The sequence below is a fragment of the Aplidium turbinatum genome, chromosome 13 (assembly GCF_918807975.1).
Source record: "Aplidium turbinatum chromosome 13, kaAplTurb1.1, whole genome shotgun sequence".
Taxonomy (NCBI): Eukaryota; Metazoa; Chordata; class Ascidiacea; order Aplousobranchia; family Polyclinidae; genus Aplidium; species Aplidium turbinatum.
Genome location: NC_137484.1, coordinates 12,075,770 through 12,095,726, shown reverse-complemented (window position 1 = coordinate 12,095,726; position 19,957 = coordinate 12,075,770). Strand labels below are relative to the sequence as shown.

The window sequence follows — 19,957 nt, the reverse complement described above, 5'->3', positions numbered from 1 at the left end:
AACCTTGATTCTCGAGGTGAAAAAGTCTTTGTATAGAAGCTTAAACTAACAGCGTTGTCAACTTGCAGAAGAAGCTTCCACTGACACAGTACTGACCAGCTGCGCTCAGGTACAGCGTTTTTTTGCTCTTCCAAGCTTATTGTACGTCGCATTTTTGTATTTGTTATGTTACAGTTTTACATCATCAAATTTTGAACCAACAATGGAAAATTTTGTTTGGTGCAATGACGCATCGTTCGATCTATGTTGGGAGTTTGGGAGTTGCAGAACAGCGTCAACCAATGAAATTATCCGACAACCTAATACATTTGGGTATTTCCCTTTTGTGAATCCTGCTTCTCGTGACTGTGAACAACCACGCAGTTCCTGTTTTCACAAGCTCTGAGTGAACTTAGGCGAGGTTTCAGAAAAAGAGCAGTTAAAGGATGGTTTAGTAGTTGCGTTTAGTCTTCATTTGTTTCTATTTTGACTTCATCTGCAATTCACAGTGACAAGTAGGGCAACCAAAAGTCAATAAAGTCAAAATTTTTCTGCCTTGTTCAAAGTTTATAAAACGTCCATAAACTAAATTTCAGGCCGACACGAAGAGAGGTTTCAAAGTTATTAAGTAAAAAAAAAGTTAAATTCCATGGTTAGGTCAAAATTTTCTTTTAACGTAGTTTTTCTTCTCTCTGTTGATGTTTTATTAAAGCTACACAAATTTTGATTTTTTTGTTGCAATTTCTGTTGCTATTCTGACGTAATGATCCATTTGTAGCAATTTCTGAGGTAATAATCTTGTTTCGCCCACTACTGACGATTGAATATTAAGTAGGTTAGGTGTGGAAGGCAGGTAACGTGGTCTTTGTTCTTGGTTAGGTGAATGCTCAAGCCATTATACATATTATAGTATTGAGTTTTAGCTTCCTGATGTTCTCAAATTTGTCTTTAGCTAGCCTAAGGTTAAATAATCAAATTCTTCTAAAGTTCGTAGTACACTGCTTGATTACGCTTCTGAGTATACCTCAACACTTAAAGGTGAATGACAGAAGCCAGGAACTTGAAAGGCGATAATGTGAAACATTACTTGATTTTGAAGTATAATACTGCAGAACCCTCTCAGTAATTTCGAGATATTTAAAGACACTCCATATTTATCTTTGCAGTTTTTCGAGTTACTTTTATTACCTGTGGTGTCGTTAAGTCTTCCACATTTTTCTTTTGTTTCATTTGAAAAAGAAGATATCCTTACTTAACGGTTTGATTTCTAGTATGCTTTGTATTTCGCATTTGGGTTGCAAACGTAGAAAGTTATTGGTCAAAATTAGGTCAAAATTTGTAAATTATAAAGTCAAAATTTCAAGTTTTTAGGTCAAAAAAATTGGTTGCCCTAGTGATAAGTGATTATTAGTTAAAAAAATTTTCATAACATTGTTGAACGTAAGCCTGGTGAAAATGTTGTGATACCAATGGCTACTCCAAACAGGGATCGTTGGCGTAGCCCTACGCCTGCAAGCAAAGGCAGAAAAAGGTAAAAAAAAAAACAGTGAAAGTGATCTGATGTTTGTCGTGTGAACTTAAGAAACATTTCTTCAATGTTTTGTGCCGTAACTCGTAAACACAATATTAAACTTTTGGTAATATTACTTTACTTTGCAGGCGGGTTTCTTTATATGTCCAAGAAGAACATGAACGCAGCAGAAAAAGTAAAGAAACATGTAATCATCGTCACGACGATGAATTTAATCCGAAAAGACTCAAACTAGGAAGCAGTCAACAATATGCCAATGCAAAAAGGCAAGACACAAGGTGATAACTGAATTAACAAATTGTTGTACCGTGCAGCAATGTCCAATCAAGCTTATCGATTACGACCAGACCATAAAGAATTTGAAGTTATCAAAATCTTTACGAAGCATTTAATTAAACAACTTACTGCAAAATTTCCTTTACCTATTTTTTTTAAAATTAAGTAGCCATATTTACGGCGCCTTTCACCTTGAGTGCTGCCAGATAAGAAATTTTACACTAATTTGAGAAAACTTCAAAGCCGTTGAAGACAAAAACATACAATATGACTTGAAAATTTTTGAAGTTTTAGGAAAAAAAAAACCTAACTTGGGAATGTTTCTAGATTTGAAAGTTTCTTCAAATTTTGGACAAGACGTTTTTTTCTGGCTACACTACCACAAATCAAAATTGTTTGATGACACTACACTACAGCAAAAGGCACCTAAAATATAGCCACTTTTGAGTGAATAGACTTTCATTTTCCCCCCTTTTGATCGATGATGAAGGGATCATTCTTAAATGTCATGCTGATAATAATTAGAAAAATGTCACTCTGTCTAGGCTATTGTTTTTTGATATTTGAAGAAAAAATTGTTGCTTTTACACGTCACATTACAGCAGCGTAATGTTTTTTCAATCTTGTTTGCGCCGCGGAGGGAGTAGCCTACTTTACATTACAAATATCTTACAGAACACAAAGAAATGTTAGTTGTGTTGTGGCCAAATAATAATCTCAATCACGTTTAGCTATTGATCATTTCTTTATTTTCAGTTGCCTCAGGTACTTGGGTTTGTTTTGCTGCTGTAAAGTGTAGCCTAAATTGTAAAATAGGCTTACCAGTCTATAAAAGGAAAAACTTGCACTTGTATCAGGAAATATTCAGATTGTCTTGGCATCGCTATTGAATAATACTGTGCAGAATCATAATGGTGCATCCAATGAGCGCCATGTCTTTTTGCGCAAACACTTTTGACGAGTGGCGTACGGTGACCATTTTTTTTTGGGTGATCACATCTTTTAGCTACCGGTAGTTTCAAACATAGGCTTGATTTGCACAGTACCTCTTTACATCCTATCGCATCAGTTTATTTTGATATGAACAACTATTGAGCAAACTGCAAGCCTAGTGTGTGTTTAAAAGTAAACAAGCCTGCCGAAAAAAGTAAACAACCAAAAAATGATCACCGTTGGCCACTGCTTAACTATCTTCCACGGAAAGTCGGAGTTGCGTGGAGCACTGATTGAAAATCATTGCACTAGTGGTTCCACATTTTTTTTCCTGCACTTTTTTACTAAAGAAAGGTTGTAGTTTGGTAAAACCTTACTAAAGTTTGCCTGAAAATTAAAAGAACCGTGAGCAAACTTTTCTCGCTGGCAAACTAATTTGACAAGTTTTTTCAACAAGACTGTTAAATTAAAACAAAACAAAATAAAAGAGACTTATGTTTGAACGAAATTTTATTTTGAAATTTCACTGTGGGCTGTTTTTCGTCTCAGACTTTAAATTCACAGTGCGTTTAGCGTAAAAGACTCCGACCGTTTTGTTTTCTTTTTGTTACCATTCTTTCTAGTTCTCACGCGTAACAAGACTTTGGAAAGATTGATGACGTAGTTTATTGAGATATCAAACGTTAAGCAGTCAGGTAAATGGTCGAATAATTCTACTTGTTAGATGATAGATGAAATGCTTGAACTGACAAATGGTTCACCACTTCAAGCGCATACAAAGAAATCGAATTGTGAGCAGCAAACATCTTCCTCAATTTCAAAATAAATATACACTACTACTTGCAACAGCTACTTTGCAATTGGCTATAACTTCCACTTTTACAATCTATTCAATATCGGCTGGAACTCTACAATCGTCTTCAATATACTTTTATACACAACTCTCGACACAACTCTCGACACAGCAACTCTCGACACAACTGTAATAAGAACTCTCGACACAACTGTAATAACAACTTTCAACACAACTCTAATCAAATCACACGACTATTTATATCAGATTTGCTTGGACCAGACTAGGGTAATATTACATCACAAGAATTCATTCTTCTGGTCAGCAAGTCAAATAAGTTTCCAGAATTTTCTAGGAGCAGATTTCACAATAATAGTCAATAGATTGCGTAACTAAAAGTTACTATAGTTCAGTATTCGACGAAACACCACAACAGAATTACACAATAAAATAGTTCACCTATTAAAGAACATTATCATGTAGCCTGCCACAGGACTAAGCGTATTGATTGTGATAATTTTATACTGTAGTTTAGAACGAAATTATATTGTTTGTATGACGAAAACGAAATTAAAGCAAAGTAGCTAATATTGCTTACTGCATTGAAAACATTTCATTCAAAGTGACAATTGAAACAGCAGTATAGTCTATTTACCGCAATCAAATAAGCTGCCTTATATCAAATATTAATGTTATTTTTATTACATGACCAAAGCTACAAACGACATAGAAATCAAAATGCTCAAGCTTCTCCAACCAGCTACAAAGTATTGAAAAACATGGCAAAAAGCGATGCAATCACAGGAAGTCAAATCATACTAGGACTGGCGAAGGCAGGAGCTGGTTTTTCTGAAAGGTTGCGACTAGAAATGAACGAAGGTGAAGACTTTTCAGCATTTTATGTTTTAAGTGGTAAAATAAACACAACGCTAAGTAGAGCGATGTTTGCTTTTGCTGCATAAAACCATGGACTGCTTCATTGAGAAGCAGTTTCTCCATCAAGCAGTGCATACATAAAACTAAATCGCTACTGCGCATAGCAGGCTGTCATAAAACTAATTCAATGTTTCACCATAGTTTGCCTCATAGTTTCAACAAAGCAACAATTTTAAGAGAATAAACCAAGTAAATGTTGAAGTACGAAGAAGCAACGATATGTACGGGGTTTGAAGGACATGCCACACTAGTACATTTCACAAACTTTACCTTTGCTTGGTCACTTTTTCTTATTTTATGGCTCAATAATATTTTCACGTAAAAGTTTGTTATAAAAGCGGCAATTATTTAGGCTTGCTATTTTTCTAAAAAAATTTGCAACATAACTAAAACAAAATCTTGTTTGTGCTATTCACGATTTTTACGTAGCAGCGAAGTTTCGATAATGCGTCGGAGGTGACCCTTAGATTTTCTTACAGCACACAAGTAGTTGATTTCATACGTTTAAAAAAATTTAATTTCATGTTTATCTGAACATAGTTAAATGAGCAACGTTTTTAATCTAACATATTGCATGTTTTTCCTGATTGTGAGGGACACAGAACCGACTTTCTACTCTTAAAGCACGCGCCTTCTGGTTCGGTCGATTGCAATGTGCTTTCAGAGAGCTAGAAAATTTTGCAAAAATTCAAGAAAGTGCGATTTTTCCTCGTTTTTATTTTTTATTTTTTAGAACCGAGCACGATGATGCGGTAACGCATTTAAGGGAGCACGACCAAATGTCCCTCTGAATGCATTGCCGCATCATTTTCTGCTTGCCAAGATATTTAAACCTTGGCGGGTTTGTAGAGGTGAAGTTGACAAGGTGAGGTTGGGTTTTATGCTCGATCAGGTTAACATGTTAAACGGCATGCGTATGACTTGCTGTAACTATTGGCCGAAAGCTGTTGATTTCAAGCATGACTAGCTGCAAAACAATAAAACACTGTAAATTGGTAGGAATAGGCTACCAGTGGCAAACATACTTTATTTTGCTTCAGTTTGTGTAAAAAAAAACGTCTTGCGTTATTGTTTCTACGTAAACTTAATAGAAAGCAGCGACGAATGTGGTAGCCCACACTATGTAAAACAAGTAGGTTGTAGCAAAATAGTTACTCTCAGTATAAAATTTACATACAATGCTCTCAGAAATGATTCAAACTGTCTTCGAAGTCATTGGAAAAATGTGCCGCGCAGAAAGTCCCCCGGATTGTTATGGCGCCGTTTTAACTACAATCGTCAAAAATAGATTTACTAAGAATCTGGAGCGATTTCTTCGTGGATTAATTAAAGATGGGTATGACGAATTATTCAGAAAATGAAAACTGAAACATTGTTGATGGCTCGTTTTTTTTTTACTTTACAATAGGCTATTTAACAGTGTGATAGAACTTTATGTCAAAACGTTTGTCATTAACCCTTAAAAGTTTGGGCTTCTGGAGTCTTGCTCAGTTTGGGGAGAGGGGCTGTCGATTCTTTTTATGCTTTAGGAGTGATATCTCTGTTAGTTTTTAAGGCACGGTTTCAAAATTTGGGATTCACTTTGTAAAATTATTCACGCTGAGCATATCCGAAAATTAAACCTATGTGAATTTTAGAACGGCTCATACACATTGAAATGTTGAGGTGACTTATGACTTTTTGATTATTTTGCGATTAAAGCAATTGTAGCGTGAGTTTACACATTATTTTTTGGTAGAGTAATGAAGAACATGCATTGCAATGTTGTGATTAATTTTTTTTACATAATCTCAATTTGAATCTATATTTTTCATGCAAAATGATAACTTTTCTCACGCTCAAACATAAGCTCGCTGCTTGACTAACAGAACAATACTTCGTCAATTACATGCAGTAATGAGATTTCTGAACGCGCGTCACACCAATTTGGATTACGATCTTGTGACTTCGGTTCCTAGAACAGCAACTCCTACGCTTCATTAACAAAATAATGTAGACCAGCTGAAAAAGCAGGGTGGCGTTTATCAAATACTATTATGTAATCCACGAAACGAATGGAAGATCATGCGACAAAAAACGCGGTTTAAATGCAATGTATTGTAGTTGCAACAGCGTCTCTCAATGTAAGTTCAATGTGAACTCGGCTAAATACAAGGCTAGTACTAGGAGTAAGATTACCCGATAAAGTCGATGATGCTCTGCGTAAAAAGAAGTCAGAAAGAAATTCAAAATAAAACAGTTACGGTTCATTAATTAACAGAACGTCACAACGCTTTTCTTCAGAAGCAAAATCTGTAATGCCTCGGGCAAAACTGGTCATTTTTTTGTGGATTCAATACGCTCCTCGATACATACGCCACACACTAAAATCCAAACAATATTTACATTTATTCAACGCAGTATTTATTATGCGTCAAATCATTGTGAACCTGGAGAAATATTTTACAAAAAAGCTGCCTAATGGGTGTTTATGCGATAAAAATGTCAGTTTGGCAGCAAAATATTGATAAGTATTTTGATTTGGTTACAGTAATACCGGAATGCAGCAATTGGCACAAGGCTCTTGCAGCAACGTTTTACAACTTGATTCAATGGTAAAGCAACCTGTGTTCTGTCAGGTTATGCACACACAAGTTCAGAAATATTTAGGAATATGCAATGAGGCACATTGAAGTTACAAGTGGCTGCACATTTACAGTTCGATAGTACGAGGAATTGAATACAACGCTATAATACAATCATTTCGACGTGGATTCAACATGGCAAGACGGTGTAAACATGCGCGGGTTTGCAATTAGATTACTTCTCTTCTGTCCTTGTTTGTATAAAATCAGTCGTTGTATCCGTGCTAAAATTCAGCTATGTTCAAACCGCATTATGTTGATATTTTCTAAATAGAAAATGGATTTATAAAATATGAATACAATACTGTATCAGCATATAAAAATGCTGAATTTTACATCGAGTATTACGATTAGTTTTATGACCCACTTTTTATACAAAAAAGGATAGATGAGTTTGATAAGCAATCTAATTGCAAAACCGCGCATGTTTACAAGTAGGCTATTCAACGTCTTGATATGTTGAATCAACGTAAAAATAGCTTTCTGTCTAATGAAAGAAAAAAGGAAAATCTTTCATTGAGCCCTACGTTTTATTTAGGCTGTGGTTGAAGTCAAAGTTTATAAAACCGCAATCATTCAAATAGTTTATTCTGCGCAAAAGCAAGCTTGACAATTTGACATGCTCGTATGGAATGTGCAGGGCATAAAGGCTTTTCACAGCATTGACATTGGCCACGGTTTTTTGGTAGTTTATTTTTCTGGCTTTGGCACCTTCTCCCATAATAGCGTGTTTGCATACGTCGCATCTACGTCGTGTCGACGATAGTTGGGGCAGGGTGGCCCTTCTGCCGCTTGGAGTTGATACAGGGGTTGTTAAAGGTTGTTTCCCTATTACTGCTTCAATCTTATGTATGGTGTGATAGTTCAGGCCCGGAAGAGATCGCGACTTTATGAATGACTTCACGAGTTCCATTGCCAGTTCCCAACCGAAGTCGAAGGATTTTCGCTTGCGTGGATCAGTCCAACTATAGATGCGTTGACGCGGCAAGTATCCAAAAAATAAGCAAACGCAGTAGTTGTCCACCTTGGGGACTTCGCTTTGCACGTGAATGAACCCATCCTTTGGTCGATGATATCAGTGCCACCCTTTGTGAAGTCGTAAAGCTTATACAAGCCTGGCTTCTTTTTACCGTCATCCTTGGTAATCCCCAATAGAGGTTGCATGGTCGTCAACATCAACACATTCCGCATGCCAGAACTCTTCGTTTTTACTACATAAGAATATAGGCTGAGATCAGCCTCACTCGTTTGCCAACAAATTTCGTACGAAAATTCTTCCCTATCACTCACTTGTTTCACTTCCAGGGGTATTCCTCTACGTATAGCGTTGAGGGTTCCCACTGACGTTATACCCCTGTCAAGCAACCACTGCGCGAGTGGTATGGAAGTGTACAAGCGGTCATACGAAATATTCCGACCTTGAAGGTCACCGTGTTGTTCCAGGCTCATCACCATTCCTTTTACCACTTCTTCTGTTCCACGAACGTAAAAATGAAATGGCTCTTCCTTCGGTTTACCTGAATAGACCGATGCCGTAAATGTGTATGTGAATCTGCTGGCGTTTACCGACTTAAACAGAAGGCCATATTTCGCAGGCTTGTTTGGATTATATTGCTTGAAGGCAATTTGTGTCCTCATGGAGTATAGCGTTTCGTCCAACGACAAGTAGTCACCTGGAATTACATGTTTGCCGCAGTTTTCGTTAAACATTTCGAAAACGACTCGAAATGCGGCAAATCGGTCATTCTTCCACCGTTGCAACCTAGTATTTTGGTCGTCGAACGAAATATTCGAAAATAAAAATTTAAAGCGGTTCTTGCTCATTGTTGCACTAAACACGGGATGCCCTTGCAGTTGATCGAACAATACATCCGTGGAATGACCAGCCTGTCCTAAAAGCCCCCGAAGATACCCCAATCCAACAAAGGACAGCATCTTCTCGTTGTTGGTTGGGCCAAAATAGCAGTACCTGCTGTCATCTAAAATTCTCTCTGGCAATTGAGAAATGAGTGTAGCAATTTTTCTATTTGTTTCTTGAACAATAATGTTCAAAATGTAATAGAAAAAAATAGTTTCCATGCTTGCCGAGGAGTCATGGCTTCTTTGGCTTCTCCTCTAACACCAGTCTGGCTAAATGTAATGTTAGCTCGGCCCCTTCTCCCATTGTGCACCGGCCTCGCATTAGACCAAGTAATGCTGACGCCGTCGTCTTGTCTGTTCTTTGGCTTTTCTACAAAAGTTGCATAAGACTTTAGTGTGTCGCGAAACTCAACATCATCGTAGTTGTTCATGTCAAGAGAGGAATCTATGCTGTTCACTAGTCTTTTCGATGTTATAACCCGTCGTTGTGGTGCAAACTCCGGTTGAACGTCGCCCATGGAAGGTAACTGGTCGTCAATCTCGATCGGAATCGCTGTTGCGGAAGTTGACGGAGAAGAATCTGCTTCTTCATCTGAATCGGAGTGCCATAAATCCTCCAAATCATCCGCCTGGCTTTCGTCGTCAGAATCCTGCAAAACATGTTGCAGTATTTCTTCAGCACTGAATCCTTGCCTTGCCATGTTTTATTTAAAAGTGAAAACGAAGTGATATGTTTTTATAATGGCGTTGAAATACTAAAGAAAATGTATAATGAAACAAATTGTTAGTCACATACCAACTAGTTAGAAAAAACCTGTTACACATAATAATAGAAGTCAAGAATAAACCAAAACTTTGCAATATAATAAATTGTCAGACCGTTGTCAAAAATTGTGAAGTTTTGCAATCAGAGGGCACTTTACATATTTACTGATGATGAAACTATATGAATATTATGGTTATCTATGGTGATTTAGATTAGCTTCTTGAGCAATGCTTTCACGTTTGTGATAAACTACACGTGGATGGGAAATCCAACAGCCTTTGCACAATTTCGTCGTTTAGCGACATAGATTCGACAAAAGCGGCATAATAATTTGTAGGCCTACCTGGTATCAATATTGGCTGTTTCTGCAATGTTACGTTAATGACCATGAACGCTACGTGGCTTGAAAAACAACATTATAATGCTGTATGAAACCATGTGCATGAAACTGATAATCTATCTAATAAAATTAGCTCTGATGTAAATTCAACGATAAGGCAATGGTACAACAAAATTACCCAATATTCCGTCATTTTGACGGCTGGAATGCATTGTTGAACCTAAACCGAAAAATATAGATGCGCTGTTCATCCATAATTTTTGATATTTGTTTATATGTTTAGTGAAAATAAGCTGTCATATTATTATATTGAAAATAAAAAGAGAAGTTTGCGAAACGTCTTTATTACCATGAATGCGGTTTCATCTATTTTGCTTGTCCCTTGCTGTACTCAGGCAAGTTGTAATTATCACAATCTAACTTTTCCCAACTATGAGCACTATATCTCGATGTGCATTTGTGTATTGTGTGAAAATTTCGATGGTGTCCAAAAATCAAATATTATTTACAAAATAACTCGGTCTCTTAGAATATCCTCATAAGTCACATCAACAAATACTTTCCTGACTTACCAATAGGCCTAACTAAGGTAATAAAGAAACATTCTACTAACAGACAGTTCAGTGATAAAAAAAATCCAAAAGTTTGATATTTTTTGCGAATGCAAACAATATAAATTTTTCATAACAAGATGAAGTTCAATAGCATTGCAAGAATTCCATCACCATAATTCAAAAAGAACCTTTCCATTACTTTGGTTGACCCTTGCGATTACTCCGCATATGGGTTATGTACCACTATGGTTCACCGTACTGCCGATTGCCTAAAGTATGCAAAAGGTTGCATCTGTCTGCGGTTATAAGTTATATTTGTTTCTAAATTCAACTAAAACAGCTATTCGCATTATGAAACAGTTGGATAAGTGCCATAAATCAAACTATGGAATAAGTTTGTTTCCCTATAAAAACGCCTGCCTGCAAAATGATACCATGTTCATAAAAATTACTAGATGTACATAACGCAATAATACTTTATGATGTTATATTTTCTGATTATACATTTCCAGTCCTTGTCACAGATTGCATAATGCTAGCTCATTCACTTTCAATGTAACTGAAAGTAGTTGTTAGATAAAACCTATATATCACACGCACTATCAAGTAAAAGCGTTCTATTTTACATTGATTCGATTGGCTCAATATGAGATGGCTACTTCTAAACTACACTTATGAGGGCAGAGTCTGCAATTACTTGAATTTTTGCAGGTGTTACCTACAATAAATAATGCGATTAATTGAATACAATTCTCACACAACTCGGCCAAATCGTGAAAATGTCTAGTCAATCGGCGCTGGCATAATGCTGGATGATGCATTGTTGTTTATTGGATAATTTAGTAAATATGCGTAACTTTATCTGTTTGTTATTGTGAGACGAAACTACAGTAGGAAGAATGGAAATAGAAATAGATAAAATAAAGCTATTTTTATTCAATGCAAACGCGCTGCCACGTGTCATTCATTATCTAACTAAAATATCTCTCGCCGCTACGTCGATTCACCGTTCTCTGACGTCACGTCCATTCGACAATAAACGATTTCTTTCATACATTCTCAGTTCAGGTTGGCAGTTACTCGCCTTTCCGTCGATTCAACGTTGCAAGACGTCGCATAAGTTCATATCTTCAGTTTGGTAAACGGAGATAAGATTTCATTGTGACATTGCTATGTAAACTTATATTTCACATGAGACAACTTGACAAGAAAATACACAAGTTTTCACAATTTATGACGAGTTATAGCACATGGCAATGTTACGATACAATTGCTTTGCGAGGTACTGCTTTGCGTTTTAGTTTATCAGTGACAGTGAACCTGGTACCAGAAGCTTCGAATATATTGATTCAACTAAGCCGCCTCACGTATAAACGTGGTGGAACGATCGTCCTTTTCACAAAAGCGTGATGTTCTGGTTTATCCTACACAAATGAGAAGCGTATTGCATTTCAAATCTTTACATGTCGACTTGGGAATAAATGTTTACAAGTATATTTGAGAAGCTTTGGGAACATCGACGCCTTTTCTGCTTTTGATGGTGTGTCGGACAGAAGGAAAGATTTGAAACCAAAATCATAATGTGTTACAGCGCAGCTTCTACAGTAGCTAAATTTCAAATTATTCATAACAGCGTTGTGGCCCAAACAGAGCAATCTAAAAACAGTCCACAACGTTGAATATGTCACGAGAAAGGAAAATGCAATCAAAAGAAACAAGTCGATTACTTTCAATACTTATCTCACATTTTACATCAAATCTACTCCAAATGACGCTGAGTCATTGCAATAACGTTGTATGCTTTGTTTGATTGAAAGGACATCATTGTCTGCGAAAAACAATTGTTACCCTAGATGTATTGGCACCAAGTCTTATGTTTAATTTTACTCGATTTCAACCGCAAGCGACGGTAACTCATCGTATCAAAGTTGAAGCTTTTACTGTATCGACGTCGCTTATAAGCCATGGTGAGAACAAAAGGTCCACGCATACACCCAATTCCCTTCACGCTGTGAAACAGTTAGGATTAACGAGACATTGGCCAAATTAATTACTTTCATCCAGCTGGTTGGAAAATTTTGAACAATAGAATGTGAAATATTTCAGAGGATGTGCTGAGAAATGCCATATATCTCTCAATTTATAACCTTTATTCGCTCAAAATTTCAGCTCAATATAGGTGAATAAAAGTTAGGAAAAGTCAAGAAATCTCGTAGTCGCAGCCTCAGTGGTTTTAGAGATACAACTGTTGATACAAAAAAATTGAATTGACAGCCCCCCCAACCTTCAAAGGGTTAACTTTGCCAATATCGATGACCAGGCCTGTGTCAGTAGTTCAAAGCCTCTGCATGCGAAACTGCCAGGAATAACATTTCAGAGGCTTTCTCAGTCCGAGGATAAAGATTCGAAATCAACCACAACCAACTATATTGGCCTTCGTTTGTTTCATTTTGCACAAACCTCCACTACTCCTTCACGTTTTTCAGAGAATGTAATTTTATTGCATATAGGATTGGTTTTGATATACATTATACAACCTATCAGTAAGTCTTTCTTTTGATCAGAAGCAAAGTCTACTGCAGACTTGATCGTTTTTTTTTTCGTATTTAAGTTTTAATTTGCATCATAGCATAATACGTAGTGACGAATCTTTTGTAGACATTCAGACTGTTTCGACGCCTTGAGTTTCATTAGTGGAGTGGTGTAGAAAATGAATGCACCGTTATGAGTTGTTTTCTTGAGCAGGAAGATTCTCGATGTGTTCCCTACATGTAGTAGGATGTAGGTCCATGCTAATCATACGGAATTTTTAAACTGCGGAAGCAGTGAGCGTAGCGAAAGTAGCAAGATGGATTCGATTAGTATGATAAGATTTTTAGATGGCCTATACTTGAGTAGTGACAATCTTATTTAAAGATAAAGCCGGTCACTATAGTAGCTGTTGGTTGTTCATGCTCTTGATACATTTTCTTCGATTTTTTTAACCCTTTGAAGGTTGGGGGGGGGGGGGCTGTCAGTTCAATTTTTTTGTATCAACAGTTGTATCTCTAAAACCACTGAGGCTGCGACTACGAGATTTCTTGACTTTTCCTAACTTTTATTCACCTTTATTGAGCTGAAATTTTGAGCGAATAAAGGTTATAAATTGAGAGATATAAGACATTTCTCAGCACATCCTGTGAAATATTTTATATTCTATTGTTCAAAATTTTCCCACCAGCTCGATGAAAGTAATTAATTTGGCCCATGTCTCGTTAATCCTAACTGTTTCACAGCGTGAAGGGAATTGGCTGTATGTAAAATTATGTAAAAAAATTTTAATCACAACATTGCAATGCATGTTCTTCATTACTCTACCAAAAAATAATGTGTAAACTCACGCTACAATTGCTTTAATCCAAACGTCATAAGTCACCTCAACATTTCAACGTATATGAGCAGTTCTAAAAATTCACATAGTTTTAATTTTCGGATATGCTCAGCGTGAATAATTTTACAAAGTGAATCCCAAATTTTGAAACTGTGCCTTAAAAAATAACAGAGATATCACTCCTAAAGCATAAGAAGAATCGACAGCCCCCCCCCAAACTGAGCAAGACTCCAGGAGCCCAACTTTCTAAGGGTTAATGACAAACGTTTAGACAAAAAAACATTTTTTTATTTCGATTCGATGATCGTAAGCCCAAACAAAACAGTGTGCTCTGCAGATCAACCAAAAAAAATCTTGCTTCCCTGTACATTTCAACTACATTGGATTTGTTGAAGGCTTTGCTGGAACGCATCCCCACAACGGCAGAAAATGAGGTAACCGGCTACTGCAACGTGTTTACGTGCTACTTGCGATTTCCCTCAGTTTTTACTTTTCAGGGCGGTAAAGGAGAAAATGGTAGAAGGGGGTGGGGAACAAATTGTTCAAATATTTTTTTGTTTTTCTACAAAATAAGCTATTCGTTTTAATTAACACATACAATCTCCATTACTGTTTCTTTAACCATTAAGGATATTTGGTTTGTAAGCATATCCTATGTTATATAATTGCTTCATTTCCGCTTCTTAAATTGTTCTTCTGGTCACACCACTAACACCATCAAGTCGAAGTCTTAGAAATGAATACGAAAGAGTCCGATGTGTTTTCAGACGTTGATGGGCTTTGAAAATATTGTGAAGTCTGACTTGGTAGTTTTACTCGGTCCCAGGGTAAGCTATAAAGCGCAATCAAAAGGACTTTAGGATTTCCGTAGTTATGAGTCGGTCTTTAAAAATGCTATGTCGGCTTCTAGTTTTATGTGTTTACAATTGTATCAATTTATAATTGTATGGTTTGCACCTGTTTTTCAATGAGCTTTTTGTAACGTATTTTTCTAAAAGTAATAAATCTGATTTCAACATATTCCAGACGTTTCTGCTACTCACTGTTGTAAAAGAAGTCGCTTCAGCCTTAAAGATCGGTTCAGAAAACGACATCGCTTTACGCATTAACCAGATTAACGATGTTTTAGAAGAAATGAATAAAAAATATCGTAAACAAGTTGTTGTTAGGTAAGCCATGAAAAGACTTAATTTTATATCAGTATGTAATTTTCAGTTAAGGTCAGCTACAGTTTGTAACTGATATAATATGTGAATATTATACTGTAGCCTATAGCTTTTGTATCATAAAGTAGTCTATATCTTTAATTTTCGGAAAAATAATAATAATTCATTACGATTTTGATCATTTTATAATAATTCGTCAGCAAATCACAACACAAATTTCTACAAAGGAGTGGAGATATTCAGGTAAAAAAGCTCTAGTTGGCAACAATGTTATAAAAACAAACGGTATTGTCGAGGCTGCATGGCATTGGGGAAAAACTGCTGTCCGCCGTTTCATTTTTTCGCAGTCGATTGCAAGTAGGGTATCCACTGAAACTCCAGTTGCATGGTTCAACAGCCCAAGTTACATTTTAGGCTACCCCGTATCCAGACACTGCTTCTTTTTAGGAACAATAAAAAATAGATGCCTTGCTTAAATATTTTCAGAGGTGAAGATTTTTATCAAAATCAAATGCACCAAGAAACCCCTCCAAACAACTTCCGAGACATTTCTGTTTTTCCTGAAAGTGATGACATCAACGGATTGGACACGCCCTTTGTGAGAACCAATCTTATCGGTTCAGCTTACAACAAGTTAGTATGACTTTGAAATATGCACATGACCACGTACCACCAGATTTAAGCCTATGCGCAATGGACATACATGCCTTGCGATCGTATCGTCGTGATATCTCGGTATGCAAACAACCAACGGTGAATGGTGGTTCAACTTTTGCTGTGGGCGTTCTGTTAACGCACCTCACGGACAGTTTCCTATTCAGTTGCACGAGGGGAATGCACAATTTACCGCCAACAAGTGTGTCCAGTTTTAATCCAGTGCTTGTTCGGTAGCAAGGGTATTTGGATCTACCTTTTTCACAGGAAGTCCTGCTCTTGCTTAAGAAGCCCTTGCTAAAAGACAAGAGCGGTCTTGGTGACGCGCTGCCTCTTCGGTTGACTGACATGGCTTTAGTTTTCCTTGTTTCAAGGCACAGCCTTTATAGCAGTTGTAATTTGTAGCTAGTCTTCGCTTACGATGCCGATCTGCCTAGCAAGGGCATCGAGTCAAGCCCTACCAGCGGTGCGTGTTTCTACGCCAGTGGGCCTGTTTGGGGTAAGATGCTACCTCTCCTCTTGGACATCAAGGATGCATGTATGCATCATACACAGGACCAACGACAACACTTCAAATAACAAGCGGAAACTTTATACTGTGCCAACATCCGTATCGGAGCCTGTGTTAAAGGTTTTCAGCCTTTACGAATATGTAAAACGGCCACGATCAAGCTTGAGAAATATTGAGCTGCAATCAATTATTAATTTATCAACGTTGATTTAATTGCATTTTTGGTTTAGAAAGTCATTACCAGAGAATATTGTTTAGTAGTGTGAGTTCTTCGCAATAGGACTATTCGGTCAAGTAGTCATCAAAGTTCACTGTTCATTTGTTTCTTTCAAGCAAGTTATTCATAGGCAGCTATCACAAAGTTGTTTCTAGATTTCATTGGGGGAATAAATCGTCTGTAATCTAACACTTTACACGATTACATTAACAGTTCTGATCATTACCTGGACGTGCAGTTTCGTTTACTCCGAGAAGACTTTGTGAGACCTTTAAGACAAGGAATACAGCAATGCTTTACTCTTGGTTAGTGTATGTAGTCTAATCCTGTTCATATATGAAGCTGTTGTCTTTATGTCGTTATGAATCGATACGACAAAATTCAAAGATTAATATTGCATTTTTAGTGGTATTTGCAAACTTGTAGTTAAAATGATGGTCATGTTTAATAGAGAATCAAGAAAAATGATTGGGAGGCACCATGTAGAGCTGTCTAAAAAAAAAATTAAGAAAAGTGATTAATTTAAAAGCTGAGCTTTAACCAAGCACAAAGACAGTTAGGCTATGAAATTTTGTGAACTTGCCTTCTGCAAAAAAATTTGAAAAATTATCACCTTCTTTAGGATTTTTTTTGCATTTTTTTGCCCCAATATTGCTACCTGTGTACAACGCACGCTTTCTCGGTGACCATACCAATTAAATCAAACTAAAATGTGTAGCAATTGGGGTTAAAACGTTGAAGTCAATGTTAAAGCATTTGAAATTATAGCTATAATTTGCAGATGGAGAAATCAGACTACACAAGCAAAGGCACCATGACTTGAAAGTGTACGAGGATGTAACGATTGAATACGCTTTCTCTGGAAAAACAGGTATAGGGTAACTAGTCTTGTTTGAATGTTTTTCTTTCCTGCAACACTAAAGCGTTTACAGTGAGCAACTTTTGACGTGGAACTTACCGATAAAAGACAATAGAAGTTTGTAAAACGAACTGTTAATTATTATGGTAATCTCATTGGTTTATTTTAGGCTCTCAATACCGAGTTCGCTTTAACCCTTCCAAACTTCAACGCGTAAAATGGGAAACTTCGAGAAGATTAATGTTTGGAAACCTGGTCTGCCTTTCTGCTGACAAATTTAAGGCAAGAAAGCAGATTCTCACATGTGTTGGTGCTGTGATTTCTGAAGCTATATTTGCGTTCTGAGGCCGTATCCGTATCGTAAGAACGTATTTTAACATATAGGTATCCTAACACCAAATCTCAGTTAAAACAATGTGCAAATTCTTTCTGTACTTTAGCATTGCAAAACCACGACCTCTCAATCAGTTTGGTGAAAAACAGTAATGGACATAAATTGTCCGCACTCTACTCAAGACAAGAACAGTTAAAGGGCACATTAGGGTAACTTTTCAAAGTGCTCAATTTTTTGTATAAAACTTCCGCAGCATGAGCCAGATGCACTGATGATAACTGCCAGATCTCATAAATAAATTCCTGGAGCGAAACTTGCAAGTTCTAGTCATCATGTTACACGCATATAAGAAAACGATTTTTTGGATCCACTAAATGTATTTGCTGAATGGATAGTCATGCACAGACGAGGCGTAGCCTACTTTGTGGATGGAATTATTCCCGGCAACAACATTTCAACAATCGGAACCTTCACTCTACTAATCTCGGTAACCGGTCCTGCGTAAAAAGTCTCTACACTCCGAGGATAAACATTGAAAACAAACCAACCTTGTGTATCTCGGATGAATCTAGATACTTTAAACACCACTGTGAATGAAACTATAGAAAATCGTAACGAAGGCCCCTTTGTATAGCAATTGACGGCTTTAAAGTTTTTGCTTTACGTACGGAATCCTCACTACACCGAAAGTAGATGTACTTATGACGACACTGTTTGCTTTCAGAGGCACTTTCTTTTTGCATCGATAGCGGGCAGAGATCCAAATCAGCTGAAGAAAGGTTTTGTCGATTTGGAGTTTGCTCGCAGCAACGCTCAATTTGGCTCTGAACCTGACCATGAAACGAAAAGAGTTGTAAAGCCACGAAAAGCACGATGGCCATATGGCGATTCGTCAAACATATGGAGTGGATTCACGAGTGAATCCGATGAAGAGAATTATGAAGCGAGTCCGAGAGAAAAGATAAGTAAGCAGCCTATAGTATCAACAGCTCTTCAAAGATCATGCGACCCTCTTGTGGGAGATGCTGTCATTACGGTCGTCTTGTACAGATTTATTTGACAACATAACACAACTATTAATAATGCTACTCCAATGTAGGCTATGTCTGCATCTCATGCCTTTGGAAGTCTTGCTCTTCTTGTAGGCATCCAACTTTTTGAGCTGTGTATGCTAAGCTCAATGAAGATATTAATGTTAACATTGATAAAAAATTATTATTATTTATGCTTCGGATTAAGTTGTAAAGAAATTGTGAAAAATCCAAAAGATTAATTGGAAAAGTAACTCGCACGTAATGAAGAGCAGTGGGTCAATATCAAAAATATAAATAAGCATTAAAGTTGATGTAACCTACTGCTTATATGTCTGCATCATTTTACTTCAAAATGGCAGCATGTGCGCAACAATCCAATTGCCTAATATTACTCATTAGGCCTACATAAACATTAATTTTGTTGTGGTAACCAGCACTTTTAGCTTCTTCAAATGTAATTTATTTCGTGCGTATTTTAAAATCGAATGTTTGGGAGAGCTTGAGAAAAAAGTAACAAACAGCGTTTTCTAACATAAAAAGTATCGCATTGCAGGAGTTGCTGGCAACAGGCTTGTGTCAAAAGATGACATGAAGAAAAAATATTACATGGTTGAAACTGAAGGCTACTTTGAGGCTTATCGTCATGTGCTGTCTGGGCTGCAAGGTAAGTTTCTGAAGTAGCCTAAATAAGCAGTGCTTCCACTTTCACAAAGCTAGATTACCACTTGTATTACCACATTTGTCCTCAGATTACCACATTTTTTACTTTGATTTTCTTCCCGATTTTAACCGTATTTCGACATACTTTTACATTAACAAAGTGGCTATTTTTACCCACTTGTTGCCATGGTTACAATCAGGTGTTGCCAGAGTTAGGATTAAAGTAAGGAAGGGTTAAGGTAATGGTTAGACTTAGGAATAAGGTTAGGGTTTTGATCTTTACCCAAAACTAAAAAAAAAATTCCAAAAAAAAGTTTTTGTTTTTAACAGCTTTAAACTTTTCTCAAAATAGGACAGAATTCCTTATCTGGCAACGCTATTATTTGGCTATATTTACACTAGGTATATAGTGTAAAATAAAGTCTAAAACAACTACTCAGTTTATTAACAGTACGGGTTATTAAAACGTCCGGTTATTAAAAATAAGTGAGCAAAGTACTGTACTTGACACCGCAGCTAGAATCTGAAAGACATCTTGACTATGAATATGGTTACCCCAC

General features: G+C 36.8%; 1 protein-coding gene across 1 annotated transcript in view; it reads left to right on the top strand.

Annotated features, from left to right (window-relative positions):
- The first annotated feature begins 1,448 nt into the window (after positions 1 to 1,448).
- LOC145781651 (NFX1-type zinc finger-containing protein 1-like) overlaps positions 1,449 to 19,957 on the top strand; it is a 76,399-nt gene continuing 57,890 nt past the window's right edge. Inside the window, exons 1-10 of the mRNA XM_082593326.1 lie at positions 1,449 to 1,510; positions 1,639 to 1,788; positions 14,300 to 14,396; positions 14,989 to 15,131; positions 15,615 to 15,761; positions 16,724 to 16,815; positions 17,292 to 17,381; positions 17,539 to 17,651; positions 18,428 to 18,739; positions 19,278 to 19,401. Coding sequence (XP_082449452.1) covers positions 1,449 to 1,510; positions 1,639 to 1,788; positions 14,300 to 14,396; positions 14,989 to 15,131; positions 15,615 to 15,761; positions 16,724 to 16,815; positions 17,292 to 17,381; positions 17,539 to 17,651; positions 18,428 to 18,739; positions 19,278 to 19,401 — 1,330 coding nt within the window. The remainder of the gene's footprint in view (positions 1,511 to 1,638; positions 1,789 to 14,299; positions 14,397 to 14,988; positions 15,132 to 15,614; positions 15,762 to 16,723; positions 16,816 to 17,291; positions 17,382 to 17,538; positions 17,652 to 18,427; positions 18,740 to 19,277; positions 19,402 to 19,957) is intronic.